General features: G+C 38.2%; 1 protein-coding gene across 2 annotated transcripts in view; it reads left to right on the top strand.

Moving 5' to 3' along the window:
* VIRMA (vir like m6A methyltransferase associated) overlaps window positions 1–14,407 on the top strand; it is a 36,634-nt gene extending 22,227 nt beyond the window's left edge. For both annotated transcript variants that reach the window (XM_042463152.1, XM_042463151.1), the window contains exons 15-24: window positions 435–687; window positions 1,923–2,140; window positions 3,041–3,173; window positions 4,057–4,209; window positions 5,481–5,641; window positions 7,126–7,222; window positions 7,699–7,865; window positions 9,438–9,769; window positions 10,815–10,958; window positions 13,606–14,407. In XM_042463152.1, the coding sequence (XP_042319086.1) occupies window positions 435–687; window positions 1,923–2,140; window positions 3,041–3,173; window positions 4,057–4,209; window positions 5,481–5,641; window positions 7,126–7,222; window positions 7,699–7,865; window positions 9,438–9,769; window positions 10,815–10,958; window positions 13,606–13,763 (1,816 nt within the window). In that variant the 3' untranslated portion in view covers window positions 13,764–14,407. The remainder of the gene's footprint in view (window positions 1–434; window positions 688–1,922; window positions 2,141–3,040; window positions 3,174–4,056; window positions 4,210–5,480; window positions 5,642–7,125; window positions 7,223–7,698; window positions 7,866–9,437; window positions 9,770–10,814; window positions 10,959–13,605) is intronic.
* Window positions 14,408–14,926: the final 519 nt, after the last annotated feature.

Below are 14,926 nucleotides of genomic sequence, written 5' to 3'. Positions count from 1 at the left end.
AGCAGTGGCTTGTTGTATATTGTTGCATTACTAACAACGATGTGACCTGGAGGGGTACATATTATAGATGAGTGCTGAGAGAGCCCTCACCCCTATTAACTGACACCTACACAGAAAAGGCTGAAGCAAGGATATTGTTTCCAACTCTTTGTCAAGCTCACTGATTCCCAGTCTAGTTTGTTTTGTGATTACCTTGTAGTTTCTTCCAGCTAATTATGCAGTGATCTTAGTTAAATTAATGGACATTACCATAAAACAATTTATGATAGAATTAAACCCATCATAATGGAAACTGCAGTAGTTCTTTATGTGTATGTATGTATGAATTTTTAAATGAAAGCCAAAATTTGCATTTTGTTTTGCTTTAAATTTGTACAGTATATTTAAAGTACATGTATTTTATCTTTCTGATAAGAGAACTCATGTAATTTCAGCAATCCAGAAGATAAAGAGAAACAGTACACTGGCCAAACTACTCGCTTACTTGCTTTACTTGATGCCCTGGTTTCACACAAAGCTTGTAAATTGGCTATTTTGCATCTGATTAATGGAACTACTAAAGGCGATGAAAAGTATGCTGAAATTTTCCTGGAGCTTTTGTCTTTAATACGAGCTGCAGGGGACAACATCATTCACCAGCAGTGTGCTGAATACTTAGCATCTGTTCTCCAGTCCCTTTGTGACCAGGTAATCAAAAATCTGAAAATCTAAATAACCTTCTATTTATTTATTTTTAAAATATTTGTGCATATTCTCATACACACACACATATGGGCTCTTAATAATCTGTAGGCAACAATGAAATGGAGTAGAGTCCTCTGGAGTAGAGGCTTGAGAAAATACATGTCAAATATTTAAACAGATTTAGCATCTTGTTTGCTGTAGTCTGGCAATGCAACCAACATATTAGGATTTATATTCTGTTCTTTTGTTTGAATGTTTCTTTAGATAAGTTTTTCTCTTAGAAGCCTTTGTGAATTGAGAGCTCCCAATGCTCTTACTAAACATTGCATCATGTACAGGTGATAATGTTCCTGGATATGGTCAAAAGGTGGACATATTATATAAAAAAGCAATTTGTGGAATAATCTGGTCTAATTTCCTAATTCCCAGAATGCTTGCATATATATGTAGCGTCATGGATACTACAGAGCTGAAGCAAATATTTCCCTATCCATTTGCTTATGCTTTTGCAGAAATAGTATTATTGTGATGCATCTATTATGTCCATGTTACTTTGTATACTCAGGTGCTGATTGGAACTAGCTGCTGCTGTGATACAGAGATCTATACCCAATCTTTCACTTGATTCCCACTCTGAGAGAAAGGTGGCATAGAAATTCACTAAATAAATAGCCTGTGGTCCTTTAAAAATTATGTGGTTTCAGTAGAGAGCTAAACAAATGGGGTGTGTGCATAGTGCTGTATTGATACAACTGTCCTGGAGCTGTATTCAACATTCAGCCTTTTTAACCTGTACTTTATATAGGGTATTGCATTGTGTTATTGCATTTCTGTTTCTTTCCAAAAATCATTACATGACTCTAAACATATATCACCAGATTTTTTTTAAAAAAAGCACTGAAAAGTGTATTAATTTGTAAGATCATTGGCTAGGATCCAGAGAACTCTGCAGCTAGTTTTTTGTGCCCAAGATGGCATTGGATTAATGTATGGTAAATATAAACTCCCTGTCTTATGTGGCATATACTATTAAACTGGGAGGTCTAAAACTGTTGGTGATATGTAATGGTGGTCTGATGTTCAGAGAAGAGAAATGGGTTTTGTAAAATCTCATTGAACTGATCCAAACTCTAAAATAGCTCTTTGAATTCCAGCCATTACCTTTGTTATCATGGTCATGAGGTATGCTTGTGCTACTATCTTCATGCTTTCAATAATGCTGTGGCTTCTTTTGGCAGGACATTGCCTTGATCTTGCCCAGTTCTTCAGAGACCACTCTCTCTGAGTTGGAACAGCTTTCCAATTCATTGCCAAACAAGGAGCTCATGGCTTCCATCTGTGATTCCCTAATGGAAACACTTGCTAATGCTGAAAGCAGCTATAATTGTTTGCTGACTTGTATCAGGACAATGATGTTCCTTACAGAGCATGATTATGGATTCTATCACCTGAAGAGGTATGGAAATTCTCCTCCTCTCCCAAGGCATTTGTAATACACTAAAACTGTGTCTATTGTTTAAATTCCCATTCATTTTTAGAGAGGCTTACAAAACAAATGCTTTTATCAGTCATGAAAATGCTTACTGTGAGAACTGGGGGTTGAAAGATAGTTTCAAATTCATAGGTATGCACATCACATTTTCTTAAGATAACATGCTTTTCAACCCGGGCAAGAAATCTTTTACATTAATTGCCCAATAAAACCATTACTTGATGAATTCTTATTTCTGAAATTTGATATTTGGGTTGTCATATATACATTATTTACTGGAGATATAAGTAGCACTTCTGGTTGATAAAAGAAGTCTTAGTTGATCAGCAAACTGTAGTTTTGAGAAAATAAGTATCCTTTTTAAAGCCAGAGTTGGATGGGGAATGTATGGCTCTCCAGATGTTCAAATGTACCTCTAATCACTCCTGGGTCTTGGCTGTGCTAACTAAAGCAAGTTGCCATCCAATAATATCTGGAGAGACACAGGTACAAGGCTCCTGTCTTAGAAGTATCCCCACATGTATAAGGGAGAAAAAGAATTGGCTTTTTTGAGCGGCAAACTGCCATTTGTAGTTTTTGTAAGCACTCACATTAAAAGTGATTCCTGCTTTAAAACTGGCAATCTAGTTTAATTGTGAGCATTGAGTTAGTTGATTAACTGCTTAAATTATGCAGTCTGTTTCTACACCACAGGTTGTTTCGTTTCATTCTTTGACATACAGAATAATTCAATTACATCAGATTCATTCAAAGAAACAAAAATTTGTCCATTGAAATTGCATACTGTTTTACTATTAATCATGATTTTTCTTTATGTAGTATATTAAATTCTGTGATTAAAAATTGTGTTTGAAACAAAAACAGTTCTCTGAGAAAACACTCTGGTGCTCTGCAAATGGTCCTGAAGAGAGTAGTAAGCAGCTTCAGTAAAGACACTGGAGAACTGGCCTCTTCTTTTCTGGATTTCATGAGACAGATACTAAATTCTGATACACTGGTAAGTAAATGGATACAGAACTTTCTCACAAGTCATGGCTTGATTCAGATATATTGGCTTGCATTTTTCTTTACATATGCAGTTACAAGTAGGTGTAACTTTTTTGTGACAGAAGCAATGACTCTCAAAACAAGATGTCAAATGTAACCCAAAGTTCTGTTGCCACTGATTTTATTACTATTCAGTGTAAGAGAATTTATATTGTACTTTTCTGTTACTATAACACTATTCAAAGCATTTCACATCGTTTAAAAAACTATATCAATATAAGGCCATCAGAATAAAATTCATAACAAAAGACAACAAAATGATTGCTAGCAGTTTAATATTACTTTCAAATCAAGTCATAAATCCAAATTGTGTTGTCATTGCAGTACCAGCACAATAGACCATTATATTCCCTATCTTCCCCTTGCAGCTTTAATGGAGGTCTAATGAGAATCATTTGAAGGCAGTTTTTCCCCCTTCAGGACCCACCTAGTTGAATAGTTTTGTGAAAAGGCCTTTGCATATGGCAGGGTTACAAGTTATGTCCTGGAAAATCCAACTGTTTGTGTATTTGTTCAATGTCATTTTAACCATATGGATATTGAAGGGGCAAGTGACTTCATACTGACTTCTTCAGCACCCAAAGGGAAAAGTAAATCTATCATATTAAAGTGCGGAACATTTGCTTCACCATCAGTGAAAATGTGTGGTATCCAAAATTACTTGTTCTATTTCCTGTAGAGTTCCTTAGATACCACATGTGCTTTTCAATGAAATGCAGATGTTGAAGTATCATGATATTGTGGGTATGTTAACAACAATATGTCACTATTGTGTGAAATCTTAAATACTCTGCAAAATTTTTTGACATAACCACTTTCTCAATATTACTTAGGGATGTTGTGGAGATGATGGAAGTCTTGCAGAAGTAGATGGAGCCCATCCCGCTAGAACATTGGGTCTTACTACTGCAGAATTAAAATACCAATTACAAAACAAAGAAGAAACTCCAGAAAATCTGCTTCTTGAACTGGAGAAGCTAGTTTTGGTAATGTAATAATAAAATCTGTATTCATTCTAAATTACCTTGCTTTATATGCCACTTTTGCACAAATGTTATTCTTAGGGTTTATAGATACTGTGCAATGCTAATATGAAAGAGATAAATTAAGTCCCCATTGTTGGACCAGGCTCTCATTACTTGAATAAATGCACAAACTTTGGTATTAAAGAAACACTGTTGATTATAATTAAGAGAGTATGGCGATGCTTGCCCTAGGTTGCTTCCATTTACTATGGAAATAAATAAAAAAGAAGCATAAAATATAAGGTGTACAATGCAAAAATCCTGTGTAAGGCGTAAAATATGCAAGATGAACATAGTTAACATTTGGAACAGCCATAAATGCTAATAAAAGTTAGGATCATCAAAAGGTAAGAGAAAAATAAATAAATGGTGTGGCCAAAAGTTACTTGCAATTCATAACTGTAGTAATTACCCTTGTTTTTATTATCAGTTACAGTTGTTCTGAAGGATAACTGTGTTCATCTTGTATATGTTTTAAACCTTATAGAGAATTTTTGGATTATACACCTTACATTTTATGCTACTTTGTTATTTGAACAAACAAGAAAATCAACAACAACATGAAAACATTTTCTGATCATCAATAAAAGGACCATTCCAAACTATACAAAGAGAGATTAAAAAATTTCCATGTGAAACTCAACATTGCCTGTTAAACAACAAAAACTACTAAACAGCAAATGCTAATCAGGCCTTTAAGTAATCAAGATATGTTTGTATTTGTAAATAGGGATAGGTATTCCATACTGGGGATAAATTCTATAAATTAGCTGGCAATTTCCTTAATTTAACAGATATTTTATGCTAGCATGTCATGATAAGGGGGAGTGTCACAACATATGAATGCAAAAATGTAAAATTCCTTACATTTTGGCTACTTGACTCCAGTATGTATAGCTCTTTTCTAGTCCTTTAAACACCTGCCAACTCAGGACAGTCCTTTGTGCATCTGATAAACTGGATTTTAGGTCACAAAAGCTTATCCCATGAAAAGCCTGACAGTCGTTAAGGTACTACAAGACCTTCTACAAGTCTTGCTTGTTCTTGCTACAATAAACTAACATAGCTAGTCCTCATGATTGTATAATTAGTGGATCATATATCAGTGATGATACAAACCTGAAGTAGTTATTACCATTGATCTATTGTATTTGTATCAGGTAGCCAGAATATTTTGATTCTCTAAATAGAGGGAGTTACTATTTCTTACATACATAGTATTTCTTATGCAGGAATGTTCTAAAGAAGATGACAGTCTGGAATCTTTATTGGACAATGTTGTTGGTCTTCGTCAGATGTTGGAATCTGCTGGCGATGCTTGTTCTCTCAGTGACCAAGATATAGAACCGATCCTTCCAGCACCAGAATCTCTTCAGCATCTTTTTAATAATAGGTGAAATTTCAAGCATATGTTTTAGACTGTGAGAGAACGAGTTTGTATGAATATCACAAGTGTGGATTAGTATGTCTGGGTTTTGCATTTTTAATATTTGCATTTTTAATCAAGAGCTCTCTGCAGTACAGGAAGGATGCTCCAATTCTCTTTTGCTCCCTATCAAACATGCTGTCCCTGTTTCTCATGGACCACAGGTTGAGGTTTCTAACATTGTCCAACTAAATCTTTTAAAGATAATTTGGCTCTGTTGACTTGCATTTACAGTGGTACCCCGGGATACGAATTGATCGCGTTACGAAATTTCCGGGATACGAAAAAAATAGATAGGAAAAAACTGTTCCGGGTTACGATGTTTTTTTCGGGTTACGAATTTTTTTTCGGCGCGAAATTCAAACCGCAAAGCGCGGCTAGCGGCTTTCCAGCGCTAGCCGCTAGCCTTTTCGGGTTGCGAAATTACTCGGGTTACGAACGGAGCCGCGGAACGAATTAATTTCGTAACCCGAGGGACTACTGTATTCAGATTGTCTTAAGAATCAGTAATATATTTCCTTTCTCATAGTGACATCTCTCCTTTTGGGCAGTGTTATTAAATGCTTTTTAGAAGAAGCTTTCTTTGTAAAGGCTGGAGCCAAGTGAGCATTAAAAACCCAGCTATCCTTTTATAATCTGTCTTTGCCTTTCCTTCCGCATTAAGTGTGGACCCAGTGCATTTTTGTTTCCTTTTCTTTCTTACATAGACAGCCTCCTAGTTATTTTAAACAATCTTTGCTGTTGTGCTTTCAGTACTGTTACCTAACATACATTTATTGTGAGCTATTATCTTGACAGAAAGATGGGGCAATTTAAAAAATAATAATGAAGCAACTAGAATGCTAGTTGCCAAAGAGGATACAGGAGACATACTGCACTACTAGGCTGTCTGAACATCTTCAATAAGATGGGAAAGAACAGGGATTGGTTAAGAACTGGCAGATATTTGAATACAAGTGAACTTGGTTCTCCCAGAAGTGTAATTGCATTCAAACACAATTCTTCAGTCAAAAATGTTGACTGAGGGCTGAAAAAGATCAGCTGCCTCAGCTGGCTCGGGGGTGTGGTGTTTACATGCGCTATGCCCCCAAGTCGCCCAGAAATTGCGTCAGCAGTTAAACAGTGAGCACCTTTTGGGTGACTTGGGGGTGTGGCGTTTAGATGCCACATACCCCAAAGCCAGCAAAAAACCAGCTCCAGAAGCAAAGGGGTGGCTTTTTTTCTGCTCCAAATAGGAGCAGTTTTTTTCTATTTGGGGTGGAAGCTGGCTGGATTGGTCTGTTTGTCGCAGCCCCCATCCAGCCTTAAATACAGTGGCTCCAGGTCGCCCCATCGGGGCTGTATGTTTCACCCGAGTTGACTTGGAACTGGAGAGAAAAGAAATGTATTTTGTGATCAAACCTCAAAGATGGCAAACACTGACTACTAATGGGAAATGCGGTTATTTGCAGGACTGCCTACATCTTAGCCGATGTTATGGATGACCAGCTGAAGTCTATGTGGTTCTCCCCTTTCCAGGCTGAAGAGATAGAAACTGATCTTGACATGGTAGAAACATTGAATTTAATACTTAAAATGACTCAGGGGTGGGATTAGAGGATAGGTTAATGCATAGCTGTTAGCAAAATTTGAGATCCAATGCTATATTGATGCTATATTTTTCAGTCACTGCTAGTTTTTTGCATAACAAAGGGAACATAGTTAAATACTCCTTAAATTATCTTAATTAATCAAATAGTTCTCTAATCTGAAGGACATATATAGTCTATGTTCATGCAGAAAGTAACAGTGCTTGACACCGTTTTTTTGTGATAAAAGTTTGTATTAGAAGTATGGTCTAATCAAAACCACCAAGCACAAATTCCTTTGTCATTTAATTGTTAAAAAATCCACTAGAGATTACATTTGGGTTGTTTTCCCTATGTTTATGCTATGGTGTATTCCTTTCTAATTACTAAAATACCAAAGTGTTGGCTATGGGGAGACAAATGATTAGCAGAATGATTTTCATCACTTTTTTATAGGTAAAGGTTGACTTAATTGACTTGTCAGAAAAAGGATGCAGTGACTTTGACTTGCAAGCAGAGCTGGAAAGGTCATTTTTGTCAGAACCTTCTTCTCCTGGTCGGACAAAAACCACGAAAGGCTTTAAACTTGGCAAGCATAAGCACGAAACGTTTATTACTTCCAGGTAACCAGTGGCTTTTTATATTTTTACACAGTCATATCTGAAAATGGATTTGAATCCTTCCCCTGATTATAATTATATTAGCACTTATGTTCTAGACTACACCAAATGATTCGCTTTGCAGTTGAATTGTATCTCATGTAATTGCAAATGGGGAAAAAGAATCCAGTCATTTCCTTATTCTTAACTTGAGACACCTGAAAAAAAGAGGATGGATAATGCATCTAACCAGAGTAGAAACTAGCCAAAGGATTCCTCTGCCATGAAGGAATTTGCAAGAGCATGGATTAGAGGAAGTCTCTTAAACTTTGGAAACATATTTCAGAGCAGGAATAAAGAAATTGGCTATAACTGAGTGAAACCTTAAAAAGTAATAAACAGTGTGGCTTGAGTACAAAGAATATTTTGCTGAGTAATGAAATGTTATATTTAAAAGAAAGGAAACATTTCAGAACAACACCCTCAGATATCTGTTATTATCCTAGAAATAAACACACTATGCATAATGATTTTGGGGAGCCATGAGGTGAAGATGCTAAAAGAGCCCTGAGGAATAGCTGCTGTTGAAAAATATACCATTGGTCTTCTCAATCAAAAGGGAGAAAAGGGACGTTATGGCTGAAATCTTGGTGGTGTTGTGCATAGGCATAACTGGGAGTTATGCTTGCATATGTAGTTTTCCAGACTGTTTAAAACAGTGGTCCCCAACCTTCCCAATGCCGCAACCCTTTAAAACAGTTCTTCATGTTGTGGTGACCCCCAACCATACAATTATTTACATTGCTAACATCGGAAATATGTGTTTTCTGATGGTCTTAGGCGACCCCTGTAAATGGGTCATTCAACCCCCAAAGGGGTCCCGACACACAGGTTGGGAACCACTGGTTTAAAAGGAAGTATTCAGTACCTTCCACAAGATTCTTACCCTGGCCAGTGATCTGCTGGTGGTTCCTGGGCTCATTTGACTTGTCTTGAATAGTGAAGGAGGAAGGAGCAGCCATTATATTGGGGAGCCCAGAGTGCTCTTCCCTTGCACCATGTTAATGGGCAGTTGGAACTACCCAAGTACAGCCCTGCAGTTGATCAGTGTCCAGGGAGAGAGTTGAGCAAGGGACCATTTCCCTTGGTTGTACTCTGTGGGAAGCAGCTGGGCAGAAAGAGTAACCTCCTTTGCCACCCCTAAGCATGCTGATGGAGAGATGTTCTCTGTGAGTTTGATGTAGGATCTCAAGCCTTAAATTCTTCTTAGCCTTAGTTCTGTAGTGTGGATGGTGCTGTAATATGGAGTGGTACATTCTTGGAATGCTGTTCATATTAATTGGCACTAAAAATGTTTGCTAGATCAACAATCATCAGGGTACAATAGTGAATACTTGTGTCTGTGAGCTTAGAAAGGATAGAATCTTCTCCAAATCACACATTCATGTACTTTTTTCAGTTGACTTGTGAAGAATGTATCATTTTTCCTGTTCTCTGGTATGTGTGTTATTCATGGAAATACTCTTTGGTGTTCTGCTAGACAAAATATATGTTGTATTAAGGTAATCACCATGTCATTCTTCTTGGCTTTAATAGTGGAAAGTCAGAATATATCGAACCTGCCAAGAGGGCTCATATTGTGCCCCCGCCTAGAGGAAGAGGCAGGGGAGCATTTGGCCAAGGCATCCGGCCCCATGATATCTTTCGCCAGAGAAAGCAGAATACAAGCAGGCCACCTTCTATGCATGTTGATGACTTTGTGGCTGCAGAGAGCAAGGAAGTAGTTCCACCAGATGGCATACCACCTCCCAAGAGGCCACCTAAAGTTTCACAGAAGATCTCTTCACGTGGTGGGTTCTCAGGGAACCGAGGAGGACGAGGAGCCTTTCACAGCCAAAATAGATTCTTCACACCACCTGCTTCAAAAGGTAAGTTCTTTGCTCCTCTTTGAATTGGTCAGCTTTATTCCTCTTGGGAGGCAGAATTGAAATGTGGTTATTCAACATGTTTCTTAAAGTGAAGCTTAATATAGTATAGTTATTTTTCATCACTACAAGTATTTGTGGCTCCCCAAAAGCTCACCTCCCCTTATAGTTTTCTCCCAGTTTTGAAAAAAGATTTGTGTTCCTGGAAGAATCCAGGTAGGATGATTCTCCCTTAATAATCAGAAGTGCATGCTTTGTTCTGCCCAAAAAACCAAACCAAACCAAAAAAAACCTAGGATTGGTGGTAGTGATAGAAACCAGATGTTTTTCCAGCGATGGAGGTGGAAACATCCTATATCATGGGTTGATTCCATCTCATTGCTCTGAATAGGCAGGTAAAACAGACCTGAAAGAGCAACCCCCACCATCCCAGTCTTTTTCCTGCCTCAGCTCCGAATAGGCTGTGTTTTTCCTTTTCTCCTCTTTCCTTTACTTTGTCTTAAATACTTTAATATTTCTTCTATTATTTTTATATTTTTGATCTCTTCTCTCCTGCCTTGCCAACTACCTACAAAAACAGTGTTTTCTGTAGTCTTTGCTCTATACTTTTGATTTTCTAACCTTTTCTACTGAAGCAAAGCCAGGCATGGAGGGATAGTTCAGAACCAAGCCCAACTCCAGCATTGAAGAAGACAGCCCAGCCATGTCTGGCTGAAGGGGCTAAAAGGCCAGAGAGCACAGGCGCAGCCGGAGGAGGGAGATCCCCCTGTCCTTGACCAGATGCGCCGCGCTGCAAATTCCAATCCCAGCAAAGGGTCTGGGCAGTGTGATGGAAAACCTAAAAGGAATTGGCATGGTGGAAGAAGGAGATCCCCCTGTCCTTAACCAAATGGCACCACATCACAGACACTAACCCGGACTAGGAGTCCTGGAACTTGCCCACTATTATCTGTTCTAAACAAATAAAATGGACTTTAACAAAGACAGGTAAATGCATATTGAGAAACTAAAATACAGACAATCTACAGATGCTGTGCTTTTTGTTTAGGAAATTACAGTCGCCGTGAAGGTGCCAGAGGGTCAAGCTGGAGTGCCCAAAGTTCTCCACGAGGGACCTACAACGAAAGCAGAGGCGGGCAGAGCAATTTTAACAGGGGACCACTTCCACCTCTGAGACCATTAAGTTCTGCTGGTATGTAACTTTTTTCATGGTATGCTGAGTGCACAATTCATTGAACCATACATACATACAAACATACATATAAAATATGTTTCTACTTATGTCTAGCACTCAAATTTCTTTACATATTATTTAAAAACAATTGTACAGCACAGCTAAATTTAGAGTTAAAACTGATTGGCATAGCAGATAGATCAGGGGATAGTGTCCAAGATAGCAGATCAAAATTCCAGAGCTTACAACATTTTAACTACTAGATAGTTAAAATATATGTTGAAATAAAAATATTTTCATGGTGTGGTAGAAACATCACAGAGGAGAAAAAGTGGGACTTTCTAGGTATGAAACTCTACAGTCAAAGCTGTTGTAGCCCCAGAGAAGGCCCTGACATTTACTTACCTATTATGTAACATATTTTATCTCGCTCCTCAACCAATCAGGCTTTCAGAGTAGCTTAGATCCAAAACACACTGCAGAAATAATCCAGTTTGAGACTGCTTTAACTGTCCTGGCTCAGTGCTAGGGAATTCTGGGAACTGTAGTTTTGTGAGACCTTTAGACTTCTCTGTCAGAGAGCTCTGGTGCCACAATAAACTACAGTTCCCAGTATTTCCTAGCACTGAGCCAGGGCAGTTAAAGTGGTCTCAGAATGGATTATTTCTGCAGTGTGTTTGGAACTACATGTACTTAATTTTTTTTAAGACAACCTTTTGTTGTAGGCTCAGAAACTAAAAAAGTCATGGGGAGGATAGAGCTTGGGCAGGTGTGATATTCAGATTGGTCTGTCCATAGGGATGGTGAAATGACCTCCCTTTTTTACCACATCTCCCCCCTTGCTACAGTCAGTGATGTCCCTTGAGGGTACTTATGATCTCATCAATGTCCTAACAGATCTGTTTTTTGATTGACACATTCCTATGACAGACAGCTCTGTTTGTCACAGTCAACTCTGTCAAATGAAAACCAAACTATGGCCCCATACAGACAGGCCAAAATAAAGCTGCTTCGAATCACTTTGGAGGTATGCTATTTAAATGATGCATGCATCCTAAGACGCCAGAAGCCATGCCAAAGCCATGCTCCAGTCCTAAGGACTGGGGTGCAAGTTTGGCACAGCTTCCAGACTCTTAGTATATATGCACACTTGAACTGACGTATTTTCAAATCGTAATAGTATGTAGAATCAACAGTAGCTTAGCGATGTTTGTGTGTCATTTTTTGGTTGTTTGCTTACAGCTCACAGAATCTTCTAACTGATTTAGAGGATTCTGGAACATTAGTCTTAAAAATATTTAAAATATGCTTGTGCTATTCAGTTTGATGATCTGGATTTCCAGTCTCAATTGACTCTCTCATTCCATATTTGTAGCCTGACTGTAATTGGATTTATTTCATAGCAAGTTTAGCGGTGTATTCCTGCATGGAACAAGATGGCCTTTGTCGTCCCTTTGAACTCAAAGATTCTATTCTAAGTTTTAATGTTCATAGAACGTTAAAAAAAGTGTGCTCAGAATTCTATTCCATTTGGTTTGCTTGATCTGCTCTATAGCAGTTTTAATTCTTTGGTTGGTGTCTTGGCATATGTTCTCTGTACAACAAGCTATATGTTAAACTTCTCTCTCACTAGCACAGACTAGATTTAACTCAGTTTACACTTGATCTTAGCCAAAAGGCTGAGAAGCGATAACTCAACATAGATTTTAAAATGCATGGTCAAAGGTTTTGTGAATGGACAGTTCCCACGTTTTCTCATTTTTTAAGAATTGGCTTCTTTATCTTGTTCTGGACAGGTACACTTTTCAGAGCCCAGTTACATAGTTGGACGATGTTCCTGATTCCATTTAAATCACTTTAGGGCTGAGGTGAATTCAGTTGCCCAAAGTGCCCATTATCAGGTTTGACTAGTGTGTCAGCTGAGCCTGTTCTTAGATAGGTATAGCCTTGTCACTGTGACCCAGGCAGCGGTAAACTCACAATTACTGTTGTAAATATGCTGTGTGTAGAGTTGCCCTGGCACCTAGTTCAGAAACTCTGTCTACTGCACTGTTTCTCAAAATTTGGTCCTCTAGGTATTGAGACTTCAGCTCCCAGAAATCCCAGACAGCTTGGCCAGTGGTCAAGAATTCTGTAACATAAAGTATAAAGCATCTAGTGGAGCATTGAGCTATGCATATATTATACCTGTGCCGAAAGAACTGCATTAGATACCCATTTAACCACCTAACCATGTTCAAGGCTGAATTTCTGGCATACAAAACCCTAAGTACCTCAGATCCAGGATATCTAGCAGACAACCTTCCCCTGCATATGCTTGGATGGCCACAGAAATCCTGTTGAGTGTTACTGATTTTTCCACAATCAATATCATCTGCCAACATGCTGAAAGCAAGAGTTCAACAGGTAGCATCCAGCCATTGCTACTTCCTGGGGAGATACAGAAACAGCATTCCATTTTCAAACTACTGCAGAAAATGTATTTGTTTATTCATGAATTCCCTCGCTGGCTTTTATTTTCACTGCTCTTTTTTTGGATTGATTGTTCAGTGTTTTGTCTTGTATTTTCTTGCAATATCAACTAGTTCATGATATCAAGTGGTATGCAAATATAAAGAATAGATAGGAATCAACCTTGTAATCAATCAACTCTCTTTTGCTTAAGGTTACCGGCCAAGTCCTCGTGACCGTGCTTCCCGAGGTCGTGGGGGAATTGGACCTTCTTGGGCAAGTGCAAATAGTGGTGGTAGTGGTGGCTCAAGAGGAAAGTTTGTGAGTGGAGGCAGCGGAAGGGGACGCCACGTCCGTTCTTTTACTCGATAAATAGACCTTTGAGGATGTTCTGACTGTGAATATTATGAGATGACAACAAAAACCTGAGGACCAATGTTAGACTCACTGGTGTCTGGTAGCAGCAAGACAGGATTTTTTTTTCCGGGAAGAATCTAATTTTGTTTGATACGAGATCTGAGATTTCAATAAAACTTGGTTTTTGGGGTGTGTGTATGGTTGCTTATGTTTACTGGCACAAAATGTCAGTATGCCAGAAGTACAAGTTAAGATTTGCTTTTAAATGTGGCTCTCGTCTGGGGTATGTCAGAATGGCTTCTCCAATGTGATACATCCATGCCTGTAGCCACTGTGGCAATGTACTGTAATTTAGTATAAGGTCAGGCTTATGTTGCTGACCCTCATTTCTTGCACAGCTTTAGGGAGACATTATCTCTTTGATGATTGGGAAAAAAACAATGTCCAGTGACAATGTCCTGTTGTAAAGAATTCCTTATCAGTTTTAGGTAGCATGTAAAATATGTTTTAGGTTAGCTTTCAGTAAATAATTGTCATGTTTACATGCACTGTAGCCGATTTCCATTCTTCAAAATTATCACTATGCTTTCCCCCCCTTTTGAACTTTTGTATTTGGATCAGATGCTGCCTTAAACCTATAAATCTTTTTTAAAAAACAACTTGAGCCAAAGTTACCTTTTCTTTCTTCAATTGTTTGGTTATATTGGAAACTTTCTGTGTAAGGACAAGAAGGGCTGGGCAACTTCTGGGGTTGCATGCGTCCCTATTTCTCCAAAATGTTTTGGACAGAATTGGCCAGAAGAATCCCCAAAGTTGCTGTGCATTTGGCTGCTCTCTCCTCAACATGTTTTAGATCTCTACATTATCCTTTTCCAAAATTGGAAGTGGCCAGTCACTTCTTGTCTTGGAAAAACACTCCTATGGGCTTAAAACAGGTGAGGCAGTGTATGCATGCAAAAATGGCTTGGAGGGCTATATACAGGCTATGGTCCACAAAGTGTAACATTCTCCTCTGGTGCTTGGATAAAATCATTGCAGGAAGAAATTCTGTCACACAAGACTTGTTGACTCCTCTATCATTTTTCTGTAAAATGACAATAACTGGCAAAAATTGTTTTCACAACAAGGAAAAACATTTGCCCTGAATGAAAAATATTGGAAATAAGTATTCATATTTC

Source organism: Sceloporus undulatus, chromosome 4, assembly GCF_019175285.1.
Source record: "Sceloporus undulatus isolate JIND9_A2432 ecotype Alabama chromosome 4, SceUnd_v1.1, whole genome shotgun sequence".
NCBI classification, from domain to species: domain Eukaryota; kingdom Metazoa; phylum Chordata; class Lepidosauria; order Squamata; family Phrynosomatidae; genus Sceloporus; species Sceloporus undulatus.
Note: the sequence above shows the minus strand (reverse complement) of the source record. Positions and strands in the feature narration are given on the sequence as shown.